General features: G+C 41.0%; 2 protein-coding genes and 1 long non-coding RNA gene across 10 annotated transcripts in view; 1 reads left to right on the top strand and 2 right to left on the bottom strand.

Moving 5' to 3' along the window:
- Window positions 1-5,822, bottom strand: part of EPS15 (epidermal growth factor receptor pathway substrate 15) — a 47,939-nt gene extending 42,117 nt beyond the window's left edge. Inside the window, 3 exon segments of the mRNA XM_059853835.1 lie at window positions 5,535-5,615; window positions 5,617-5,709; window positions 5,711-5,822. Of these exon segments, the coding sequence (XP_059709818.1) occupies window positions 5,535-5,615; window positions 5,617-5,709; window positions 5,711-5,821 (285 nt within the window). The 5' untranslated portion in view covers window position 5,822.
- Window positions 5,823-6,999: 1,177 nt separating this feature from the next.
- LOC132330955 (uncharacterized) lies at window positions 7,000-26,631 on the bottom strand. 4 transcript variants are annotated; one of them, XR_009487472.1, is made up of 4 exons: window positions 26,490-26,631; window positions 23,056-23,171; window positions 22,846-22,965; window positions 7,000-7,290 (listed from the first exon to the last, which is right to left on the bottom strand). It is a non-coding gene; the product is annotated as an uncharacterized LOC132330955 (long non-coding RNA). The 4 variants fall into 4 exon arrangements; XR_009487471.1 differs by having other exon boundaries at window positions 22,858-22,965; XR_009487473.1 differs by lacking the exon at window positions 7,000-7,290 and adding an exon at window positions 10,565-15,641.
- The window catches only part of OSBPL9 (oxysterol binding protein like 9), a 57,457-nt gene continuing 57,151 nt past the window's right edge, over window positions 26,508-26,813 (top strand). For all 5 annotated transcript variants that reach the window (XR_009487469.1, XR_009487470.1, XM_059853838.1 and 2 more), the window contains exon 1: window positions 26,508-26,641. Coding sequence is in view for 3 of the 5 variants with exons in the window: in XM_059853838.1 (XP_059709821.1) it covers window positions 26,531-26,641 (111 nt within the window). In the remaining 2 variants the exon portion in view is untranslated. The remainder of the gene's footprint in view (window positions 26,642-26,813) is intronic.

Raw genomic sequence — 26,813 nt, 5'->3', positions numbered from 1 at the left:
TGGTTTTTTGGTGGGTTTTGTTGGTACTGTTTGTTTTGGGTTTTTTGGTGTTTGGGGAAAGGGGGCAACAGCAGAGACACACAGCTGGTAAGGTTTTATTTGATTACTAGGAGGTGGGTGGGAAATACTTCTCCCAGAGCCAGATATGAAAAATTACATATGCTGGGAAACCATCATTGGTATTCACTGCAACGCCTCCATTTTTATAGCTTAACCTTGCTCTGACTTTGCTCTGGTACCCAAAGATTTCTATTACTTCAGCTATCAACTAAACATGCAGTTACACATCCCTCAAAATAGCCTGACACAATATTTTCAAGTTTTGCCAGCCCTCAGACTGCCACAACACCAATACAACAAACAACTTCCAATCATTTTCCAGGACTTCACAGCGTGCTGTATTTTCCTACTTAAACCTCACATGCTTTATTTACCCACTCAGATACACTTTGCACAGCAACCTACAGGGGTAGTTCCCCCAAATACTCAAGTATTTGACTTACTGTTACTTCATGAGAAAGTAAAAGTCTAGGCACAGGGCAAAACTAGAGCTGTGAAGAGAAGCAGAACAGAGCTGGCCAGTGCATCTGTTGGAACCCTTGATTCCTGTGCATCATCCATCCCTCTTGCCCAATGTCACCCTTTGTTCAGCCAAATGTCTCCTTATTACAGCCAAACTGATCACTCTCACTCCTGGACAGGAAACATCATGTTGAAGTCCTGCAATGGCAACACTAAGTGCAAATAATCTTTTCATGCAGTACTTAAGGGTATGAGCCAATAATTCTTTACTTCATTAGTGCTTCCAATATTCATTTTAATATCAGTATGACTGCAGTAACTGGAATTTCCTGTGAATGGAAAAGCAGTAGTAAAAAAATTTCTCAGACTATTTTATTAGTTCTTCCTTCAAAGTTTACCCCACAATAAACAAACAAATGCAAATATAATCTAGGATATTCTTCTGGGATAAGAAAAAAAAATACAGTTCAACACCTTTCCAAGTGCTGCCTTAGAATTTACCTGGCAAAATTCTTTTTATGGGATTTTTAACAACCATTTGCAGAGTAAATTCAGCTCGTTTTATATGCAAAATGAGGGAGGGAGAAAAGGTCAGATTCCACAGCGTATAAAAATAGAAAGACATTTTTATGGTTCCATTTCAAAGTTGATCACTTCATAAGGGTAATGTGTGTTGTAGTAATCACAACCTTTGATACAAATCTATGAACTTTAGAATGATAACCCAGGAAATAAAAAACACTTTCAGGGACACCTGTCTTTTTCATCTTCTGTTGTCAATCAATCCCCATGTTTTCATGTCTCTGGCACATTTGCATTTAGGTGTAATAAGATACTATTACCAGTCTGTCCACCCCATCCAGCCACAACCTTCCTCCCAAAAGGGCTTAAAAACAAACAAACAAAAGCTGTCCATTGAGAAAAACAAAAGTAATTTCCCCTTCCAACCCCAATGAGGTATCAGGGGAGAAACAAGCTATTCTATCCTGATGAAAATCCTTAATACCATATTCTATCACAACACATAGCTCCAGCACTCATTTTAAGAGTTTCCAACAGACACAATCTGGCCTTAAATATTCTTCCTGTAGTTAGCCAGCCAAAAAGCAGGTAAGCTCAAGGCAAGCTGGTTTCCTTACTATGACATTTCAAAACAATAATCAACTTCTCTCTTTTTCCTCTACTGCTTTATTGTCTTAGCTGAAGTGTTTCAGGGTAAAGCTTTCTACCACTTTTAATTATATAATAAAGAATATCTCCTACAGCAATAACAAATGTAAAGAAAATATTTACTATAAATTTCTACACAATTATTACCAAGTACTTAAAAATGGAGCACTTTCTTTCCCATTGAACAGCTGAAGCAGGCACAGAACTGCTGTCTTCTCTCTGCAGAGATGTCTGTCACTGCATAATTAGAAATGGTTCCATTTAATTTTCAAATTGCTACAGAAAATCTCCACCATCTTCTAATCAGTACTGAACAAAGCCTGTGCAAAATGAAAGAGTAGCTGCACTGCCTTTTAAGAGGCAGCTTCTCTCTAACATGGTGGATGCAATACCAACCAAAAAAATTAGGTTTTATCTGCTTTAGGAGCAGTCAGTCCCCTCTATGTGCAGGTTAAAATATACACATGCATACTCTGGTTTCTTCATTTGCAGGACAGAAAGAGGAACAACAGGTTCCTCATTCCACTAAAAATTACAAACGGATCTTTATTTAACAATTTTGCTGATTTATTAAAAAAAAAACCAAAACAACAAAAATAAACAATAGAAGTTTGCCAGAGACCTCAAAATCTCTGGCTCTAGATTATACATAATATCTTCATTATTATGAGGGTATCATTCCTACTGCAAGTATTTGGATCCTGTGTATTCCAGTAACAAGACCTTAATCCTGGCAATGTGTGCTCGAGACAGGAATCCATCCAGCTCAGCCTCAGTGTAATACTCCATGTTTCCCTTCAACAAAACAGTACAGCATTCTCAACTCTCCAACACAATGCTCAAGTCTAAAACGAGACTTGTAGCTAATTAGGATACAAATTGATATTGCATGACTTTTGTCTCGTTTACCAAAGCAGCTCGTAACTACTTCAAGACAATGACCACATTTCTCACAAAAAGCATTTCATCAGGAAGAGAAACACAAAGTTATCTTCCTTTTCCTCCTGAGTACTTTACAGTGCTTCCCTGAGCTGTGAGCTTCCCCTTCAATCACAGCCAGTTTTTCAGAATAAACCACAAGTTCTAATTTCAAGAGCAACTAGAAAGTACCAAATGTCCATTATAATCCACCTTTCAAGAAACACCTCTGCCCCATTCTCAACATCCATCTTCCACATCTTCAGTTCTCTGTTCTTCCTCTCCTAAATTCCCCATATGCAATTGGTCTGAAAAGCAACTATCCTTCAAAGGTCAAAACATACAACCCCTTATACTGGTTATAGCTTCATTTGACTTTTCCAACAACAGATGACAATCTGTGAGATCGGTCAGTTCCTTCTCATTGCTGCTGTTTGCTTGTTTCCAAACTAAAGGCAACCACAACAAAACACTCCCATGGTAAAAGTTCCCTTAGAAGTTCCACATTAAATTCACAGTCATGCGTTGAGCAAATACAAGTGGCAACAAGATGTTCCAGAATGGGCTCAAAATGGGGAGATAAAAAATACTTCAGATATTTACTATTAAAGGGAGGGAAGAGGGGGACATCAACACCTTCAGTTTGCAACCCTTATTCAAGCATACTTGCTGTGATAAATTTCACTACAGCTACACAGTCCTGAAGTGTTTTTACTAATCAGTGAAAAGAATACAATTAGCACAGAAAAGTTTCAAATTACTGAAATTACAGCTTTGGTATTCAAATAAAGGACGTGCAGCCCTCTCAGACACTGCAGCTGCAAAGCCATCTGAAAATACCCTCATCTCAGATGGAAATACCCAATGTCCCAGCCATGCTAAAGTAGTGTCAAAAAAAGCACAGGAAGGGGAACAGAAAATCGGACCCAGCAGAGTTTGAGTGCAGGTTCATGTGCCCCCTGCTCTCTCCATGTGACCTAGAGCAGATCGTAGTGATCTGCACAACTTCACTGCTGCTGTCCCTAACTGATCTCGGTACAGCCACCACTGCACTCCCCACCCCCATGCCCTCATTTTCACTTCCTCATGCTCTTCAATACATTCTGAGCACTTGAACACTTGTGAGGACTTTTTATAACCCAAAAATTCCACATGTTAGAATCCATGTTGAAAAGAATTATCTTCAGGTTTGCTTGACTTCCTAAGATGATTCTTATGCAACACAAGAAGAAAAAACAAACAAGCCAAAAAAAGAAATCCCCACATAAATGGTCACCACACAGAAATATCTCCCTCAGTTTAACCACTGTTGTAAGCTGCAGCCACAATGGTTTTAAGGATACTGGCAATTTTTCTGCTTCTGTCAACATTATCACATTTGTATTTAGTCCCCCATCCATGTGACCAAAAAAGTAAAGAAATTCTACAATGAAAGGATTACACAGCCTGTAAGCAATAATGTCTTGCTGCAGAACACACCAGAGCTGACACCCCACTCCTCTCCCCAAATCAAGAGACAGAGCAGCTCTGTGCAAACTTCTTTCCCTCAGTAAGCAAATGTTTAAAGCTTTTTCATTTACTTGAAGACTATTAAGAGATTCAGACAATGCTAACTTAGCCATTTTAATATAAAGCAAGCTTTCACAAAAAGTAGTATACTTCATAACTCTATACCTTTAGATTCCTAAAGACACATTTGTTTTCTCCACGTATTTGCTTACCTTTTCATTGAACTACCCCATCTTTCCTTGAAATGCTTGATATTCTCAAAAGTGAGCTGTGCAAGTAACTGCAAACTTGTACAGCCTTGCTGCCAGCTTTTTAAGTTTCCGTGTTCTTAAGCAATTCATTAAGCTCATTTACCCGCTTTGCTTTCTGTAAATGTCACAGCTGGCTATCAGACTGAAGCATCCCAAGCCAGGACGGTGAACCAAGAGGCCCACCTCAGCTTTATGTCAGGAAGGAATGGGAATTTCTCATCTCACTGCTAAATGAAATTAAAAAGTACCAAAAAGTGCCGTTCCTTAGCTATCGCAGCTCTAGGCAATAAGACACGATCCTAACGGTATAGAATAACCCGTGTGAAGTGATTCCATTACGGCCAGAAAAAAATGCGAACAACAAGGATTGAGGTGAAGTGAGATGACAGGAGTACGAAACAGTGCCAGAGTCTCCAAGTTTTAGGGCCATCACCTGCACAGCTCTTCACTCTGAGGCACCTCTATGGGCACTATGTGACAACAGGGTCCCCACAGCACGGGGCCCACCAAACCGAGGTAAAACAATGCTGCAAGCAGTATCTGCGGAGACGGGTTTCTGTTCAAACAAGGAATTCGTCTGTCCCTCCCAGGGTCACCTGCCCATAGTCTCGCTGCCCCGGAGAACCCCTCGGTGCCGGGTGTGCCCGCGGGGCTGGCACCGGGCACGGACACCTTAACCCGGCGCTATCGCCTTTCAGCCCCTCCGCGAACACTCCCCGAGTCCGCCCGCCCTCGGCGTTCCCGGGACGGGGTTCGCTGGGCTCCAGCCCGGCGCCCCGAGTCCTACGCAGACAAAAGACGGACCGCGACCGCCGCCGGCGCAGCCCCGCCCGTCCAGGGCCGCTCCCGGGCCGGGTCTCCCCAGCCCCGGGCAGAGGCACCTGCGGCCGGGCGGGACCCGTTCCCCGCCCGTGGCACCCCCGGGTCGCGGCGCGGGGCTGCCCGTCCACCTCCCCTCGCTGCCGTTCTCCCTCCCTTCCTCCCACCCGCAGACACGGACACACCCCCGCCCCGCCGCCACCTGACAGCGGAGGGGCAGCGCTGCGGGGCGGCGGCGTCCGCACAAAGCGCGGGCCCCCGGGCAGCCCCGCGGCGCCCGGCCGTGCCTGCGGCGGGAGCGGGCGGCGGCGGCCCCGCGGCCGGGCCGGGCGCGCAGCCCCTTACCTGTGCCAGGGAGAGGCGCGCGGCCATGCTGTTCCATGCCCCCGGCCGGGCCGCAGGAAGGACGCGCCGGGCCCCGCCACTCGCCGCACAACTTCGGCAACTTCCCCAGCCGGCCCCGGGCAAATCCCGGCACCGGATCCGCGCCCGCCCGCCGGACGGAGCCGGAGCCTCCCCCGCCGCCACACGGCAGCGCAGCCGCGCGCAAAACCGGGCGCGGATTGCTGGAGCCGGAGCCCGCTTGAGGCAGCTGCAGCGAAAACCCGGAGCCGGAGTCCTTGGCCTGACATTCCCCCCCTGCCAGGTCCTGGCCTCTCCCTCACCTTCCCTGTAGGCCCTGCTTCTGCCTGAGACGCTTCCAGCATGGTGAATGGTTGCAGTTCTCCAGTCCAGTCATGACACCGGTGGGGGAAGTCCCAAAACAGGAGGCAAACCAGGTCTGGGATCAGTTGCAACAGAATTGGGCACAAAGCCCAGGAGGAAGCGGCGCGTGAGCCCAGCAGGATGTCCTGACCCGACACATCCTCACAGCAGTGAGGAGCAGCCCTGGGCTCGGCCTCCTGCTTCCCTCCACTCACAGGAAATTGGATGCCTATCCAGGCAACTCATGGTTGTGCACATCTTTTTGTCTCTCTGCTGGTACTCAGGGCAACAGTGGCTCTTCTGGGGTGGGTAACCAGAAAAAAGGAGCAGCCCTTATGGCAGGAGAAACTATGAGACATCACAGGCAACAAGGCACAAAGGAGCAAGCTGGAGTCGGGAGCAATCTGCACCACATTCTGCAAACCCATGGGAAACAGTTGTGTACAGACTGGCTGGAAAAATACTTGTGTCACCCACTCATTCTCCTGCTCCTCGTGTACCTGCTCACCTCCTCCCACTGGCTTATTTCCACTCCTACTCTGAGCTCTGCACTACCTCAGCATACATCAGTCACTGAGGGCTGAGAGAAAAACGTTCCTATTTTTCTACTTTAACCCAAGGTGGTTTAGGCACACATATTAATTTGAAATATGCATTTGGACCAGTAAGAGGAAATTAACTGAAGTCATACTTGATTACTGGAAAGCTTTCCCTACATGCTTTGTTTTCTTTATCTGTTCATAATTCTCTACCCCTATGCATTGTTTTTGTCCTCCTCAGCTCAGTCGTGTGCTCGTGCCCCACCTCTGCATCCTGTCATTCCTAAGCTGGCAGTCATCCTGAGCTGCTAGTGCTCATCATCTGTCGTGAAATGTGGGATCCCTCCTTCCCACCTATTCCTTAATAAAGGTTTTATAGAAGCTCTGCTTTACCAACCTGTTTCTCAGCCATTTTTTCAGCAAGAAAAGAAGATAGGGAGGGGAAGAATATAAAAAGCAAACAGAATAGATATAAAAATATTCACACCATTCACATACTCACTGTCACTTCTCTACTCCACCTCACACTTTTCCCATAAGAAAAATCCCTAGAAAACAGCACAGACTTTATATTTCTAGGTTGATTTTTTTTCTTCTTTGATTAAAATTGGAATTCTATCCAAGAATAATTAATACCAGAAGATTGTAATGGTACAGCTGTGTCTCCTAGGGAGAGCAGTATTTTTGGGAGGGGGCCCCTTGGTAGGCATTTGGAGAGTCTGGGTTTCTGAGCTGCCATGAGCTCATGTGGGTGCCCTTTGCTCTGTCAGTTGTTTCCTTCATCTCTCAGTCTTGTAGCTTGGCAGGGACTGGTGGCCTCTCAGGAGAGAGGTTACACCCAGGCTGATGTGTTCTCACTGCAAAGAGAAGGAAAATGCAAAACAGGGACCTGGGATCTGGCTCTGGAGCTGGAGGCTTGATGCCGAGAGCTGCTCTGAGCAGGATTTTGTGGGCAGGCTATCTGGCTCAGCAGTGTTCTTGCTGCTGTTCCCTTTCTCGCCTGGGTATTGCATCCAGTATTTCCCACCAGGTCCAGGAAGATATCCAGAGCCACAGCAAGGCTCTAGAATAAGGGTGTTGAGGCAAGGGACTTGTGCAGGTCAGCCAGCAGAGCTGTGTCACCCCAGAGCACAATTAAAAGCCCCAAGTCCCCTCAGAGCAGAATGCTTGTCCAGTAGGGAGGTCTGCTCCAACTGGTCTGCTCCTGAGGGCCTGACCTTCCTGAACCTTTGTGTTACGAAATAAACACAACAGACCCCCCATTTTACTCCCTCAAACTGTGAAGTACACGGCAGTCTGCATCCAGAGAGCCTTTCCACAGTGTTCTCCAAAGCTGCTGTTCTCCAAAGCTCCTGTGGCAGACTCCAAGTTGCACCTGCAGCTCAGGAACAAGCAGGCAGTGCCAGGTACATGGTTATGTACCTTCACCCTGGCTGTGCACACTCAGTCATCAGGCATGACCACTGTGTCCACAGTCAGAGGACAAGAATCACTGAAGGTAACCACTGTGGCCTCTACAAATTAAAATAATAATGAGTTTCATATAACCAACACTGAATTAATGTGGTCATGTAGATCTGTTGTTGATCATTCTGTGCATCTCACAGACAAATTGTCCTGGATGCCTCCAACCACCTGAGTTAAAACAACCAGCTCAGAGCCTCAGACATCTCTATAACAATCACAACAGCACTTGTCAGCCTGCTGATGGTGAATGATTGTACTGCAGATTTTCACAAATCTAGAATGACAGCTCCCAGAAGAAAAACAGTTCTCTGCTTTTCAGCTGGAATCGAGATGTCATCACCTGACATTGGATCACAAAACTGGACTTCATACTTACTTTCAGCCAAGAGAAAATCACAGCTACTAAAATTTACTCAAAGCTGTTGGCAGGTTTGCAAAACAATGCCCTCCAATGACCTTCTTGGCTTAGCCATGAGCAGCTCACCAGGGCTTGGCTAGGGTGGAAGAGCTCCTGAAATCTGGAAATGAGGGGTTTTCTAAATGTACCTCTCCTCTTATTTCCTCCTCAGTGGAAACCCCATTCTTCTGTTTCTCCCTTTGCTGACCTTTTGCAGTATCTTCTGTGAATTGTGTAAGGAGTGGTGGGATTCTGTGCTGGGTTTTCAGGAAAGCTTGTTAAGAACATAAGAAAGTCAAAAGATCAATGAACTGCAAGAATTTTAACAGCTTCATTTTATATCTTTTTGCATTCAACATGAATTCTCCTGCAGGAAATGTTTATCTGTAATCAGGTCTGTAAGAATTGCTATATGTTGATTTTTTTGTTGCAAGATCCTCTACTACAGTGCACTTTATGCCCAAAGGACATGGAAAATAGTATTAGCATGCTTTTATTTGTAAGTGTAATAGGATTTTCTACGATTCTAAGTACTGGCATTTTGACAAATAGGTACCAGATCTCAGTGTTCTTTATTGTTTCTTTAAAAGTACAATGCACAAGGTTATGTCTGCACTGGACAAACAAGGGAGTGCTAACAAGACAAAACTAGCCAAATGGCTGGTGAAGACTGGGCCTTGCAGCAGTGCAGTGAGCACAGCAGCAGCACAACCATTTTGGTGCAAATCCCCATGTGAAACACTGTGTTAGAGTATAAAGTGGCTTGTTCAGGCACAGCTGAATTTGAAAATGTGCAAGATAGCACAGAAAGGCTCTCCACCAGTCGGAGTCAAACATAACAACCTCTGTTTTATGGATCTCCAAATATGATTGTTAGTAAAGCTTGTAACATTTTAATCATATCCACTCGTCTCCCCAGAAATAACATCGTAAGTGTCCATCTCTTCCTCTCTCAGAGCTTTGGTCACCCTGTGGATCAGCACACAGGCAGCCCCGAACAGCACTTAGTGAGACTTGCTCTGCTCGTTCTAGGAAAGGTGTTACTACAGCCCTTTGGCACTCCGGAGGCTGAGAGAGGAATGACTCAGCCCTGCCTCCTGCATTCCTGAGCACCAAATGAGGTACCCAGCTCTCTGGAATTCCAGTGCAAAGCAGAGCAGGAGCTGCAGCATTGCGTATACAGAACCAAGGATTTAAAAGTAAGAAGGATTAAACCACTTTGAGTTTTACAGAACAAAAGGAAACATATGCATCACCACACAAAATCCTGGCCAGAAAAAGGAATCCCTGCTCTGTGATCAAAGACTATAATAAAGGGAACCTGCCCACAGGCAAACAGACATTGCACAGGTTTCAGACAGCCTAGCAACACCCATGCTCCTGACACAGAACAGCATTTCCCACATCTAGGTTACTGAAAGATCCCTCCTGAGAAACAAGGAAGATCATCACACAAACTTTGACAACCTTTGGACTGAGGGGACCTTTTATCAGAAATCTCAGACTATTTCCAGGACTAGTGACACAAGCTGGTTTAGGAAGTCACCACTGCAGATGTGCCTTTATCTGAAATCCACCCCAGGATATGCTCTGTGTGCTCTTTACATTTTATGCAGCTGCAAGTTTTCTAGACAAAGGGTTACAGATAGGCTGCTATGTTTTAAGGCCACAAGAGAACACTACAATCATCTAGCCAGACTCCAACAGACCTGCTGTGGAGATCTGTTAATTTCTGGGTTTCTTTTGCATAAAACATGTAATCTGTGAGTCCTACAGTGTATCTTCTAGGAGGATGTCTAGTTACTAGAGTATGTACATTGATCATGATGAAAACTGCATAGGAATTATCTGCTAATTCATCTTGTGCTGCGCTCTTGTCTTCTTAAGGCGGTTTGCACACTTTCAAAGTTATAGCAGCTTTGAAAGTATTTCAAAGTGGGTTGTGGGATGATCAAATGTTACAAAACTGTAGCAGTATTAAAGAAACACAAACTAGGATATAAAGGTAACTGCATATTTCTTCATCTCTAAAGTGTTTTCTGTTCAGATGTTCAGAAGTATTTGAATATATCTGAATTTAACTCCTTCATCTGGCAGAAACAGAGTACAGTATGGAATCATTGTACCTCTTTGTTTTGTAAAATGATGTCATCTATATTGCCAGTATTCAGAAATCCAAAGGCTAAAATTGTTTTTGAACTGTAGCAATTAGAAAGAATAATATTGAATTTTTATTAAGAGAATGGTAAAATTGAAAATAACCTGAATACGGCTTGAGTGAATCTCTTTAATCATATTTGATGGAAGAGTTGGCAAATCTGAAATGCAACAGTACAGATCCATGCTATTTTAAAGCATACACAATTTATATTTTCTTTTAGACTGTAAGCATATTTTCTCAAGCTAATTTATATTAGCCAGTTTCATGGGGCTACACCTCATGTTGTAAAAGAATAAGAGAAAATGTAGATACATACAAGAGGTCAGCTTGACCTCTAGATAATTAGCTGGATGACTGACAGCACAATGACATTTTTCATTCAAGACCATACCTGAAACCCAAGATAATCTTCAATAGGCATTAATTTGACATGTCCAGCTAATGTAGCAGTTGGAGATTTTGCTGTTCCTTGAACAGCTTAATACATGTTCTGAAATAGAACAAGCAATAGTACTGCTGAAACAGCATCAGTCTTCATTATAAATTAAACACATCGATACCATAGTGTGTAGTGTATATTAAACCAAAATGAGGACTGAAAACTAATATGTTTACAAAGTAGCAGGCAGAAAAGCTTTTACCAATGATTTCTTTTGTTCCCTGTTTCCTTAGGCATGTTGTCCATACCATAAATCCAGGGAACATATTGCTCACTTTTCTGAAACAAATAAAAGATTATTATGTTTTAAGAAAACAGAAAACATTAAAAAATATAATCTACACACTGAATCCCCAACCTTCCCCTAACCTAGAATTAGTTTACTCTGCCCTTCACAAAGATTATTAATTTCAGAATTATAAGATACATGAAGTAATTAGATAAAAGAGCATTTGGTATTTTTTCTTCTCATTATATGGTTTGTCTTTAAGACAAACTCATGGCTGTTAATGGTAAAATATCATTTTTAGGTATTACTGTAACTCTTGATACTAGCAAGTGTTTCTTCTTGAGATTTCCTTACTTGTCCTCCCAATAATTTTCACCTTCTTATCTATTTTTACCTTCTCCACTTTCTTTCATTTTCATCTGGTCTTAATTACAACCATAACAATGTCAAAATGGTTCAGAAATTATTAAAAAAAAAAAAAAACACCCATGCAGTAACATTGGTCATAAGACAAAAAATAACTTTCACAAATCACAGTAACCTACTACAGCAACCCAGTCTTCAAGCTGAGAAATTCAGGTACCAACATTTAAATAATATTTTTTAATTCATCCTGATTCAGGACAACACAATATTCATATTTAATTTTACACTGGTAGTTTAAACTTCTCCTAAATGTAAATCATGTTCCACTTGCTCTCAGCAATGAAGTCTCTCATGTATGGGAGGTGCAGTGACAGAACAGAGATCTCAGCTGGGTTAAGGTAGTGAGTGCCAAAAGTTCAGTGAGATGAGTCAAAAGGCTCAACAATAGTGGAAAATCAATCATATTTGAAAAGGTGTTAATGATTTAGCCCTCAGAGTAGACAAGGACAGAGATGATTCGACCATTTTAGTTAACCTTGATCAAGTGACATTTAAAATGGTGGCTTTGCTGCTATAGAAAAGCTCACAAATTATTGACAAATACAGTGAGAAGCAAGAGCAAAGCATTACTGTCCTACATCTGTATCAGTGCTGGGAGCTGTAAAGGAGCCTGCAGGTTGCACTCTGTGAAAGCTATCAAATACCAAATTGCAGTGCTCTTTCTGCAGGCAGAAGGAATTTCCACAGATGCTCTTTCAGCTGCATTTCCCCTTCTCAAAAACACAATCCTGCTGTATGACCATAAAAGAGAAACCACCATGTGGGATTTTTTTATTTCCAGCCCTGTAGCAGGGAGTGGAATCTGTTCTGTTACTTGGCCAACTGTTGAACAACATCAGCAGGCAAAATATTCCTTTAAGTGCAACACATATAATCCCACTGGTGTCAACATGTAAGACTTAGGAATGTTCCCTTAAAACCTCTTTTTGTTTTTTGGACTCCTGAATAACTGATATGTAATTATATTTTTTCATTCTTCTACATCAGGTTGGTATTATCAATAATAGAGTGTAACTTGACTGATGAGGTAGTACCAAAAATATTTGTCTTTATGAAAAATGTTTCAAATGCATACAATAAATATCATTGCTAAGTATTAAAGACTGAATATTCTCTATTGCTGTAAAGTACAAGATCAGTAAATAGTTCACAATTCAAAATATGTTCTCATTTGATTGTACACACAATGCAATTAAAATATGGAATATCCTTAAATATGACCAAGTTACTTGCTTAGTGACTGATTTGTTTACTAGTTTGTTTGGTTGGTTGATTTTGTTTGGGTTTTTTTTAAGATTAAGTTGCAGAAATAATGCAGCAGTGATTGAGCCTCAATGGAATTGTTAAGGTGTGCATGTGACTGATCAGATGCAAAAGAGCATTAATGGACTTTGAACTCCATCAGCTGACAAAGACTTGCTTTCCTCTGTGCCACTTTATGTTCCTGTCCTGTTATCTCTAATAAAAGATATCTCACCTGTTGAACAGGTGAAGCTAATACAGCTATAAACAGATATAGCTATGCAACAACTACAAAGTGAAAGTCTGGTGACCATTGATAATAAAATGTTTCTTTAAATTACTTTTGGTAGCATTTAAAGCAGCTGTGGTAAATTCCAGTGTAATCATCACTGTGACTTTGAAAAATACATTATGGATTTAGTAGCTTCACAATAGTTTTTCAATCAAACTTCCTCTCTTTACAAATAAAATTCCTTTAAAATATATTCTGATTTTAAAAATGCACTGCAGAATCTGAAAGACTCTGTCCACTCCCACTGTTATTGGTAATACTAATTTAAATGTGATTCACAAAATATGAGAAGCAATTGAAGAATGTTATTTATAAATACCTACATCAGATTACCAAAATTATTGATGATGGTGCATAAGCATCAAACCACCAAGATTTTTCAGATCCCCATATCAATTTAATTTGTTGAATCAGTTCAATGACAAACAAATTTGACCTTCTCTAGAAGGACAACCTTCCCCTCCCCAAAGTGCTCAAAAGACAAATATATATCAGGTATAAAACTGACACAAAGAATACTGAGGTCCAAAGGAGAAAAGTATCAAGGTTTTAGGAATAAAACAGAGGCAGAAGCCATATAAAGCAGGTAAGGTCAGATAGCTGGATGAGTTTTGCAGAAACAGAAGATGTATTCTTCCTGAAAGAATCTCCACGATTCAAAAGACATTCAAATTCCATCCAAAAACTGACACATTCTTGATTGTCTGTCTCTTTATGTTTAGTGAAGAGTTTGTTCCTGTTGAAATCAAGTTTACTGTAATGTTTTTCCTTATAGAAATATCTGTACAAAATGATTTAATGAATTTCTCTCTCCTTTCCTTGTGATAGATTAATGGTGGTAAATTACATATATACAGATGAGCATGAGAAAAAACACTCCAAAATCATCAGTAGAGCTATTTAGTTAACTGCAAAGTGAATTTATAGATGAGTTGCTTAATTTAGCTCAACTCCAATTTTTCTTAGTAGGGAATAAATCCCAGGCTAAAAATTAACTGTGGGTCTCCTACAGAGGACTGCAGAACAGATCCATGTTGTGCTAGATCCACAACTGCCAGCCCAGAAATACAAACCATGCAGGTACCTCGTAGAGATCAAGGTGAGGAAAACCTGTATTGTTGTATTTCTAAATACAGGTATATAGTTACTAATTAAAAGAATGGAACAGAAGATCTTAGGTGGGAGTGTGTGGAGGTTTTATGTGTGTTTTAACTGTATTTATCATGCACCTTGGACAACAAATTGAAGCAGATCCTACAGCCAGGACTTTTGCTGCCAGCGAGGCTTGAAAGGGGAAAAGCATCCAAAGATTGCTTCAAAACATGGAAGAAGAAACTTCTGATCAAAGTCTCTGACAGAAGCACAGAAGCTTGGATTGCTTCCTTGGGTTTCTAAATCCCTTCATGGATATTTTTCCAATCAGGCTACTAGAAATTACTGTATTTTTAATTTAATTTCTACTTCAAGAAGCATGGTAGGGGCAGGACAGGCAGCTTGGCATGTGGAACAACTGGCACAGATGAAAGCCAGCCAGATGGCATTAGGCTTAAAGAATTCTCTTGCCCAAAATATAGCACCCACGTCCTTGGCAGATTCTAAAACCAGCACAGAATCTGTCTCTGTCTCTCTTTACCATTATCACACAGCTGACTTTTATATATATCTGCAGTTCTGAACCCTGCCCTTACAGTTTTGCAATAACTTCACAAATTTCTCATATGAGGAAAGCACTTAACAGGATTCAACAAGGAAAAAAATTTAATTAGACTTCTTCTTCTTTCAGGTAACTCAATTTTTTAACCTTGATGGAATAATGTTCATAAATTCCTGTAGCTCTTTGGGGATTACTAATTTAAAAAGTAATAGAATTTAATACTTGAATAGGCAATGCAATATGAAGATCTATTTTTTAGCAGATGAGCAGATTAAATATATCACAAAAAGTAAAACGCCTCAAATTTTAGATGTTGCACATTTAATTGCACACATGTAGTTATTTGATTAAATGAACTATGTGAGCTACTTGAACCAAGAAGAAATATTTCCAAGCTCAATCTAATCTCATAATTAAGACTCTTCATGTACATCGAATAAGATCTGCCCAAACAATACAATATATCTACATTTGGTCAATGTTCTGTTCACAATTTATTATAAACTATACTAAAGTCTGATCCTCATTGCCAGAGGACTCAAACTTTGCTAATAATGCAATCTGGGAGTTTGCTCAATGTGAGAACCTGTAAAAAAGAAATCTATTTATCTAGAAAGAGAACCTGTGACAAAACTGCATTAGCCCTGAAATCCCCGGGTTAGTTCTGGATTTACCATTCTTTCCATCATTAGACTATGTGAGCCAAATTTTCTTCTCATACACAACTGCACAACTGCTATCCAAGTCCACAGGTTCAGAGAACTTCATGAAGAGCAGATGTTCTTATGTCAGTCTCTAGTGCTTGCAAAGAAATCTCCTCCATCTCCAGCCAGCATGAGATTCAACAGCCAGAGAAGTTCTGCAGTGATCATGAGAGGGAAGTAAAGTGTTCCCCTGAAAACTGGACAAGGAAATGCCTAAAATTGCAAGCTGACTGAAAGAGTAAAAGGAATTGAGTCAGCATTCTGGGGAAAGGAAGGAAAAGGGAGGGGTGGAACAAGCAGCATATTTTCAAAGAAAAAAAAAAAAGAGTATGTTCAAAGCAGATACCATGAAAAAGATAAGTGCTACTAGTGTGCCATAAATAATATAAGACTCACATAATGCGCCATTAAAGTTTATGGATCAAATCCTCTTTCCTGGCCATGATGTACTTAGGCATTACAAAGACTCTCACAGGGTTGGTTACAGCTTTCTGATTCACTACCCAGCCCAGTTCATCTGTGGCACTGAGATGGGACTGGAGATGATTCATTAATGGAGGGAGCCAAATTGAAATTTCTCTACCCTACAATCCCTTTAAGACACTGTTTAAAGGGGCTGTAAAACTGGCTAATATATTACCTCCTAGTTCATTCAGAACTTTTCAGTCTAGAAGAGAAATTTCCTGGACCTTGGGTGCTTTTCTCTTGTTTTGCCTTGCCTGAGCACTGACAGGGGGCCCAGGACAGTGAGCAAGGCCTAAGGCTTTCCCCAGCTGTGTGAATGCTTCAATTTGTCCCAAATAAACAGAGTTTATTTAGATGTGTCATGCACATGTACATGCACATCCATGCTCACTGATCACTAAACTGCAAAGCCAATTCAAATTTCTGGTGTTCAGGGGAACTGTAAGCCTGGGTGCAATGTGCCCTCCGAGCATGCATAATCTGAAACAGATGGCTCAACAGATGAGCTGCCAAACACTCAAGGCCAATTCAAATGCCATCCAAAAGTAAAAGTTATGTGGGATAAAAGTTTTTCTTGTCCCACTTTAGATAAACAGGGCCTATCTGCTTGGAAGATGATTCCTTCTCATTTTCTGCTTGTCTACTTATTCTTTTCAAATATGGCATGCTCTAGAAAACAAAGTCAGTTTTTACCAGCTGCCATCAGTTTCCAATCTCTTGTTTGGTCTTTTTTTAATAAAGGTCCATACTCTGGAGTGAAGAGATTGCAGGGTTATTTGAGCATAAGTTAAAAAAACAAAACCAACAAGGAAAGAGCAAAATACAGGAACTTTCTGACCTTCAAGGCTGCAAAGAAAAGGTTGAAAATATGAAGTATTCAGATTCCTTTTTAACTCATGCTTTGGTTAGCAGCGCTTAAGCACAAATAAATAATTTAAATTGCATGGACTATGAAGTGTATTGATTTCCCATTTAAACACTCTGATACATGGTACTAGAAAGCTCTCCCCAGCTGGTGATACTTCCTAGCTTTTCCACAGGACTCCCTGCCCATAGCTTGCCTAAGTGAAGGTATTGTTCCTGCAGGCATTATTATGCCTTAGGCAATGTCTTCATTGTAAAGTAAACCTGATTTGAAGCTACCATATGTCTTGATTTTCCCATAGATGCCGTTTTTTGACACCTGGAAATTTTCCTGAGGTTGCGCACACACACACACACACACACACACACACACATACACACACACACACACACCCACCCCTATGTACATATATGTCTATTAATCTGTCCATCTCCCCAGATTCTGTATCTAGGTGTCTGAATTTCTTAACATCAGGAATCCTGACACAGGATACATTAAATGCAGTCCTATTAAATACATTCAAAAAACCCAGACAATGGCAGATTGCATACTGCAGAGTTCTGGTGTTCATGAAAAAAAATGAACATTTCCAAAAAGTAATTACACAGTCTGGGCACTCACAGTACAGAATGCCTATGTGGCTGCTGGGAACAGAAATGACAGCCATCACTTCAGTCAGCCAAGCACCACTGAGATCAGTCACACTGCAGAACATTACCTATGCTTCACACTGCACCAGCCAACACAGCACTGATTATCCCCTGAAATGTTTAAAGCACTACAGTATTACAGGTAAGGATTTGTGGGTGTAGAAGATTCAAGCTAAAACACAAAAAGAAATTGTAAGTTAACTCCCCAGTCAAGACAAATGGTGTAAGATTGGTCCACTACCTACAAGAAAAAGAAAATTCCTGTATCTGTGTTTTAGAAATTCTGTGCAACGAGTAAATGTAATGCAGGGACTGCAGCAATTAAATGTAAGATATCACTGCTGATATTTAGCAGTGATATCTTACATTTATTTTAGAATAAATTCTCATTCAAAAGCATGAACCCAAACAGATGCAGTATTTTGCAGACAAATGGGTTAATGTTATCAGTATATAAGTGACAGCTGGATCTGTGTAGGATTTTGTTTTGTCTAAAATTGACAGATGTGCAAGCCAAAATCTGAAAGACAGATAAGACAACAGCTCATTTGCTACTGGTTTTGCTGTATTCAGAAAAGCTGTATCTGTCTTCTATTTGTCAGACTAGAAACATAAACCAGAGAGTGTAATGCTAATGATACACTCAGATCCTCCTCTCCTGCTTATGCATTATGAATAGCAGAGCTTAACAGGGTAGTTACATGCTTTAATCTCTTAAGTCAGTGTCATAAATTTTGCTCTTGATTATGTACATGTAACTACCTCAACACCAAAGGAACAGAAAAGTCTGAACAATGTTTGGGCTGTTTGGCCTGGAGTGGAAACACCCAACTGAACTCATGCTTTTCTTTGCTGGTAACTTATTTCCAAAGGCTCAAGGCTGCTAATCTCCAAACTACATTGCACATTTGACCAGTAAATTAGAACAAACTATTTATTGTGTATACCCCAAGTAAACATACCACTGGAAGAAACTACCATGTCCTAAACGTTACCAACTTCAGTTTATGCTATGCAAATTAAAGTTTCACTGTGCACTGCAGACTTTTTTTATTGTTAGACTTCCTTGTAAGTACATTCCTTACAAGCTTATTTTCAAAAACTAATTCTCTTGGGCAATGGAAAGCAAATTATGTAACTCTCCCTTTTGTCAATTGTCCAGAGAATTTGGTTAACTCCAGTAGCACTTAGAAATTTTAATATTAACATTATTGTAGGATTTTCTTAGAAGTTACATTGCAGTTACTGCTGCAATAGTTTTTTGGGGCATTGGGAAGTTCACAGACTGAACTTTTGAAACTTGGAAGCAAACAGATGCAACAAGGCCTGGATTTTTTTGGCTCACAAAGTGAGTAACAGAGCTGCCCTGTGTGTGCTGCTGCCTACAAGCTGAGTAGGATTTCCTTTGTTTCAGTCCATGACATCTGGGTGTATTTCAACAGTTCTGAGCAACTTCAGCTTCAGCAAAAATCAGCAAAATTGTTCATGTTGGAGAAGTGGCAAAGTAAGGTCTGACTACTAAAATGTAAAAATTAGGCTACAATATTATTAAAGATCCCACAGAAATACCACTCTTTTACTGAAAAAAAAAAACCAACAACCCTGACAACACAAAACTCTCCTTGAAATAATAGTTTAAAGAGTCCCTTAGTGAAAATAAGGCCCTAAATGAAAATAAAAAAAAGAATAATATTAATAATAAAAATTAGCAGTAATGGCTCAGAAGAAAGGTCTAAACAGCTCAGTGTCCTGTCTCCAGCAGTGTCAATAGCCAATAGCTATGGAAAATGGCAGGAGTGGAAAATGTAGTGACACTGCTCTGCTGGACTTCCCAAACTTCCAATGATTTACAGTTCAGAAGTCACCTGAGCTGGAGTTAATTCTTGTGAGTGGTTGTTTTACTTTGGACAGCAGCTTAATGTATCCAATAATATATCCAAGGCTTTTGTCTTCCCCCTGCCAAGACTGAAACCTCACCAGGGTGTGCAAGGGCTTTCCCTGATCCTTGAATCTGGGTTTTCTTCCTGCTCATACCAAGCTGATGGAGCTGCAGGAGCTGCTGCTCTGAACTGAAGTCTCACTTCATCTGGAGATCTGATGTAGCTGCATTCTGCACAAGTCTGAGAGTTCACACATAAATGAAATATTCTCCTGACAGATCCTAAGAGCTGACACAGTGGCAAAGCACCCATCTGCTTTCTAAATTCTGGTCCAAGTGCACATTGTGATTTTAGGGGAGCAATCTAATTCTGCCAACTACTTATTTTTCTTCTACGAAATTAGTTTTCCCTTTCTTTTTTCATTTCTTATAGAAAAGAGAGAGAGAGAATTGAGTAGGATGAAAAAAAAATTCTGCATTTTTGCTTTCATCAGAACAAGGAGAAAGCAAATCCTTTAAGTAGGCATGAAAAAGGATTTTTTCATTCTCAGATAAGAAGAAAAAATCTTCTCCAGTTTTTGGTAGGATAAACTTTGCTAGTTTTGTCTTTCATTCTTACACAAGAAACAGTAATGCTAAAGAAAAATCTTTTTGGCATCCAAAAATCAGGGCAGTATTAAATGAGGACTTATACTGTTCATGGACTCCTCCTACACACAAATCCCTGGGAGTGATGCTAGACCTCAAAAAAAAAAATTTTACCTTAAATTCCAGAATAAAATGTAGAGACAGAAACTCATTCTACATTGACACAATGGAAACTTAGTTTTAACAGATACCCCTTTAATACCTCTAGTTATGGAAATTAAATGAGCAATAAAGGCCCACATTGTACATTGTGTATTATGATGGATTGCTCAGCTCAGGTCTCCCTGATTTTACTTTTATCCTTCCTTTCATCACTTATTTAATACCCTAAAAATTACCACAGTCAGATGTCTGTTATTAACCTGAACAAAAAAGCCAAACCAAACCAAAAACCCAAAAAAACAAAAAAGCCAAACCAAATCAAGCAAAAAAAAAAAAACAAAACAAACAACCCCAACAACAAAAAAAAACCCACGACACCAAAAACCAGACAAACAGACAAAAAACAAACAAAACCAGGGGAAAAAAAGATAGGGAAAAAGATATTTTCCCTCCAGATTTTACCAGGACTTTGTACCACTGAGTGTGGATACTGCTCATAACAGCCTAAAAATACACATATATTTTGGAACCTATCTGTATGTATAAACACCAGTTTTAAATACTACCTTTGATATCGCTGTATCTATTAATAACAAATAAATACAGTGTATAAAGAAAAACAAACAGTCCTTAACTGAAAATAAACACAGCATATAATCCTTATGAATACTGACAATACTCTAAAATACTAATTGAGTTCTTAGCTTTTCCCTTGCTAAATTTGCTACACATCAAACTCTAAGTCTAAATCTTGTGAGAAGATGATGATGGATGGATTGCATTCTTGCTAAATTGATGACAAGAGCAAGTAACCCTACCTGAACATATTAATAGGGCAAATACCAAGAAAAAAAGGTGATGGTGAGAAAGCTTTGGGAAAAGAGATTATACTTATTTGCCTTTTTGTAGCAGTGGGCTGCATACCACAGCTGCAATGAAGGAAACATTCCAGTTGAGCAGCATTCCTCTGTATCTTTTCAAAGCCTCTGTGGAGGCTAAAGTAGGAATCACTTATTTGTGGTTGAGAAAATAGCAGGGACTTCTGCATTAAATTTTAAATACATTCTGCTCAAAGGATGATAAGATGTTTAAATCAAATGATGAGACATTACCCATCTAAGCAATGCATTAGGAGTATGAAATGGGATTCAGCATGCTGTGAATTCAAACTCCTGTACTCAGCAAAGAATCATAGACTCACACAATACCAGGTTGGAATTATCATATTATCCTCAAGGATAATATGGTCCAGTTTTTCTTGGTGAAAGAACAGACCAGACAACATGGCCCAGCACCTTGAATTTAGAAGTGTCCATGGCCTGTTGATCACAAGAGTAAATTATGATATTTTAAATTTTATAATAAAATAATACAAAGATGACAATGAATTGTTCACCAAAATTCATTCCAGCATTTTTCTACTTGCTACACTGATTTCCAGATTACCAGAGCTCAGCCAATGTAGAGATGGAAAATAGCCTGCATAACTATTTCTTCAGTATAAAGGCTAGGTAATTTAAAAAATTATTTTGTATTAGATTTATACTATGTTTAAGTTACAGAACCTGTTAGAAGGTGTTTTCCCCATTTAATTTTTACTGCTATTAATTCCTTCCTCTCAGAACACTGAAGATCTCAAGTGTGATCAGGATATGTGGGAGGAATTTGTCCTCTGAGTAAAGTGCAGAAGATAATCATATTTCTTAACAGCCAAGCCCCTCAACAAGCCCAGAAATGTACTTCTTGAAGAGATGTTGAGTCCTGAAGTGTCAATCTACACTCCTGCAACTCCCAGATAACCTTATATCAAACTGTCATGCAAAACCTGAATTTACTGTTAAGAAACCACACCAAAAATTTAACTTTTGTTACTGTTTCAAAGATACTCCAATTTATAATGTCCTTAAAGTGTGTTTCTCTGTAGACCTTTTAACAGGATTTGGCCATTAGGTGAGTCACAGGAGTTGCTTAATTAAGCACCTCCACTCCCTGTTTTTAACACACAGCAACAACATCTGACAAACTCCTCCCTGTCCTGCCAAGGGTCCGTGCCAGCGAGGTGAGTCAGCTGCGTCTTTGCTGCATCATCCCCCTGACAGACAGCACTACCAGGGAGGATTAAATAACTGCACACAGAATAAATCTGAGTTTCTGCATCATCTCTATCTTAAATGCAAGAGAGAGTCTTCAGCCCTGTCTTAAATGGTATTGCAGTTTGGCTGGACATATTCCATGGGTTTTGGGGAACTGGCTCCAATATTCCAGTGCTCTCCAGTGCCCTAAACACACCATGGAAGGACGAGATTCTGAACTGCAGGAAGGCAGATCTAATGTTCAAAAAGAAAAGCCCCTTCTCTTGTGAGCTTCCACCAAACACAGACATAAGCAATATGCAAAAACAGAGCAGGGATTCTGAGACACAATTCCCATACAACCTGCTATAATTTGATTTTTTTCAAGAATATGCTAATATGGAGTCATTTAGAAGACTCAGAAAGGTCTGCATAACCCTCAACGAAGTTCCTGATCCCTGAACAATTTAATGAATCTATGACAATTCATTAAAATCAGAGAAAAACTAGATTAAAATGGGCAGAATTGGGAAAATGTATTGCTAATGGCTTTTATTTCATAGAATCATACAGGAATTGGCAAGAAAGGCCTGAGAGAATTATTTCCTTGCCTCAGAAACCAGCTACTGTCCCCCTTCCACTGTTTTGTTGATTTTTTTAATAAAGATTTGTATTAAAACCAGTGACAGTATAATAAATCTATTCAGAAAATCTACTTACAATGGCACTTACTGTCATACTTGATTTAATTGTCCTCTTTGAAGAACGACTGCTTGTAGGGTGAAGGTGATTCTCTCCCATCTATCTTTCTCTCTGTAATCCCCTAAACCAAACGTAATTCTGAAGAAATAAAATAAAAAAATGTTTATGCTCTGACAGTGCTCCTATTCTTAGTGTAGTTGGGATGTACATAGAGGGACTAGAAAATACCTGTAAAGGCCAGTAGCTGGAGACTGAGGATGACACAGAATGCTCCATCTTCTACTTGATTGTAGTTTATTACTGCATTTGTTACCCGTAAAAAATAAAATGGAGGCAACGTTTCTCTGAAGGTACAAATAAAAGACATTATTTGCTATAAACAAGTGAAAAAAAAATCATCCACTATCAGGCTAAAACATAAATTGTTAATTAGGATGATTACATTATAAGTAGTTGACACAGTGAACTTACAGGACAAGCAATACAAAATTAAAGTACCAGCACATTTCTGAAGTTGGAAAAGCAACTGAAACAGAATGTTATTTGTTCTCTTCTCAAATGCCTTCCTTATGTTCCTCAGAACCCCAAGCAATTGCAGCTGTTGGGAGAACCAAAAGCCACTTTCACTGCTGCCAGTCATGCTGCCAGACACCCTGAAGGAAACCCACAAGCCACAACTTCATCACTGAGGTTCTTCTGAGTTCAGCCATAACTTCAGCAAAATTACAACAGAAAAGCATTTTCTTCATAAAGAATCAGACTTCAGCGTTCTCTTGCCTCCATTGTCTACCCTGGTCCTTCCCTGGTATTCACTCTGCCCAGCAGTGTCTTCCTTTTGGCTAGAAACCATGAAGATTTAAACTGTAATGGGCAAAAATATAATTTACTGGACATGCTTGGACAAAGAAAAATAACATAGAAGAAATTTTTAAAAGTAGGGTGCAAATTGGGATGTCCTGGAAAACACAGGAAGGACTGGGCACATCTGAGGTTTCCCCCTGCATTCCTGCTGGGACAGTCTGAATACCCTGGAGGCCACTTCATGGTCAGGAAATGTGTGTGTGGCTGGGACACAGTGGCAGGATAATTGAACTGAGACCTCTGTGAGGCAAGAGAATGGTGCTGGACAAGATTTTCAGCTGATGGAGCAGTGCATGAAACAAAGGCAGCACAAGGTAACTGCTGCTGCCTTCAGCCCAGTTCTGTTACCTGTGTAGTTCATTGTTCTCTCAGGTGACAGTAAGTACTAAATGGTACAGAGGGTGACACTCCAGTCTGAGTTGTGTAAAATATGGAGAACATCACAATAAAACTGTCTATAATTACAGAAAATAACAGCTCTTTGTAACTGATCCAGATGGAATTCAGACAGAACATGTTAAAGCAAACCAAATTCTTCTATTAAGAAGTTACTCACTAACTTCTATTTTAAGCCATTTTTAATTCAAAATCATTGATGCTAATGATTTAAAATAAAAAGTGTAAAAAAAAAGAGATTATGGCACATTGCTGATTTCAGTTTATTGATTTGTTTAAATGAACTAAAATGTTTGCATTGATCTTTCAAAAGAATTTGAATAGGCCCCAAGAATCTTTATCAGAAGGTTCTAAGTAGTTAATCCTAAATCCTTCAGTAGTGCCCTCATGATCCATGTTCAATATAGGGGAGTTATCTGACAGGCACAGAACATCCTGGCATGAAAGTGCATAAACCTGTATGATATACCCTGAATGCTCAGAAACTGTAATTTCAAATGTATTTATTTCAGTTTATGTGGGGCTTTCTGAAAAACAATGATTCTCTGATCTCTGCCAAATTACTTTAAGAGACTATCCACACTACATTTCTAAAAGAAACCTTGAGCTGAATTCCCCCTTTTATACCCATTAACACCATTTTTCCTACTCTAAACTGTTAGCTAAAACGAGATATCTAAAATACATGCTTTTTCTGGTGGATACAAGCCTTTGTCACATTTCCCCCCAAAAAAGAGTCAAAGAGAACAAAGAGCTACTAAGATATGCAGTGTAAACTGAAGTTCAGGAAATTCAGCCTCTGGCAAACCAAAGTAAATAAAAAGCTCTTCTGTGGAGAATTTCCCATTGTGGATGCTCTGCCCACACACAGGTTTTTCAGGGTTAAGCCAAGAGGGGTTTTGTTCCATGAGTTCTTTGCATTGTTTCAACTTCTGTTTCGTAATAGAGCCGAAGGAGTGATCTGAGATAATAAAGCTCCAGTCCAGCTACGGCTTTAACTGGCAGCACTAGTAATGTTCTGGCACCATCTGATGTTTTTTGTTTTGCTTGCCTGGGTATAATCTCTAGGCAGCCCCGCTTTGTTTAGTCAGTGAAAATAAAGAACAAAAACAGACTACTAAGGTCATATGCAGCTTGAAAAAAAATGTTATCTAAATTAACAAGCTGGATTTCAAAATCAGATTGTGCATTAGGTACCTTAAACTGGTAACCCCATGCATAAACATACCACCAGGTGACTCTGAGGAGTATCAATGCTCCAAATTCCCATTGGTGACAAACTAGTGTACAATGTGACATGTGATAAGGGGAGACAATTAGAAATCTGGAATATTTCTTATTTCCTAAGATGAAACACAGTGCCTTTGTGTGATTCTTTTTCACTAAAGGGGTGATTTTCTATTAATTTTTCTTTAATTTAGTATAAAGTTGCAGTGTTGTAAGACACTAAACATACTTCAGCCCAACTATAAAGGCATTTTAATAGAAAAAGAATAAAAAAGGGCTATAAGGGGAAAAGGAAAAAATGTTACTAATGAACATGGTAGACTGCATGATAAACACAAACCTCATGGTAAAAAACACTACTTCTGCTGTTTTATTGTTGATCCCTAGGAGGAACATGAGTATCCCTATGGGTCCTTTGAAGTTTTCATGTTAAAGCACAGCTCAAGTTCTGTACTTATGTCAGAGGAGATCAGTGCCAAAACCATGCCTTGCGCTGAACAACAGATTTGCAATTGTCCGTAGCTCCTGGGGAATTCATTCCACATTCTTGGATCAGTCCACAGGAAAGCTGTGTCACATTGAAGCTTTAACTTTTAAAGGTCATTTCGAGTCATGAATGGGTTTTAGACACTGTGGACGTGCAGCACTTTGAAGAGAAGCCCCCTCGGACTCCATTGTTAAGCCCACTTTGGTTTAGACTTAAGGCACTTCGGACACGAAAAAAGCCGAGAGGCAGAGGGACAAGTACACCAGCGAGCGATGCTTAAAGCTTCCAAGCGGTGCCAAGCGTTTTAGAGAGAAACTAAAAGGTTCCAAAGTGCTTTAGGGGACAGGATGACGCCCTCCCTCCCTCACACTCCGCAGGGCCAGCGCGCCGTGCCCTCACGACACCGCCTCACAGCCCTGCCTGGCGGCTCGCCCTCTGCCTCCCCCGGGGCCGTGAGGAGAAGCCGCGGGGATGGAATCCCTCAGGCAGCGCCCTCAATGCCCGTACCCCAAACTCCATCTCTCCGGACACCGGGCCGCCCCGCCGGGCTGCGCTCCCCTCACGGCCCCACCCCGCTGCGCGCGCAAACGCCGCCCCCCGGAGCAGAGTGGCCCCGTGGCCCCTCCCCGTCGCTGCGTGCCCCGCCCCTCCCCGCCCGGCGGCCGCCGAGTCTCTCCCCCGCTCCCCTCACCGAACGCGCGGTGTGCGCGGCGGTGCCGGTCCGGTGCTAAGATGGCGTCTATCATGGAGGGCCCGCTGAGCAAATGGACCAATGTGATGAAGGGCTGGCAGTACCGCTGGTTCGTGCTGGACTACAACGCGGGGCTGCTCTCCTACTACACGGTGAGGGGCGGCGGGCGAGCCGGGCGGGCGAGGAGGCGCCGGGGACCGGCTCAGGCGCAGGGTGGGGGCGGGGAGGGGACTCGGGGCGTGCGGGCGCCCGGGCGGCCAATGGGGAAAGAGGAGGCGGCGGCAGCGACCAATGGGGGAGGAGGAGGCGGCGGGATCAGCCAAT

Source organism: Haemorhous mexicanus, chromosome 9 (genome assembly GCF_027477595.1).
Source record: "Haemorhous mexicanus isolate bHaeMex1 chromosome 9, bHaeMex1.pri, whole genome shotgun sequence".
NCBI lineage: Eukaryota > Metazoa > Chordata > Aves > Passeriformes > Fringillidae > Haemorhous > Haemorhous mexicanus.
Note: the sequence above shows the minus strand (reverse complement) of the source record. Positions and strands in the feature narration are given on the sequence as shown.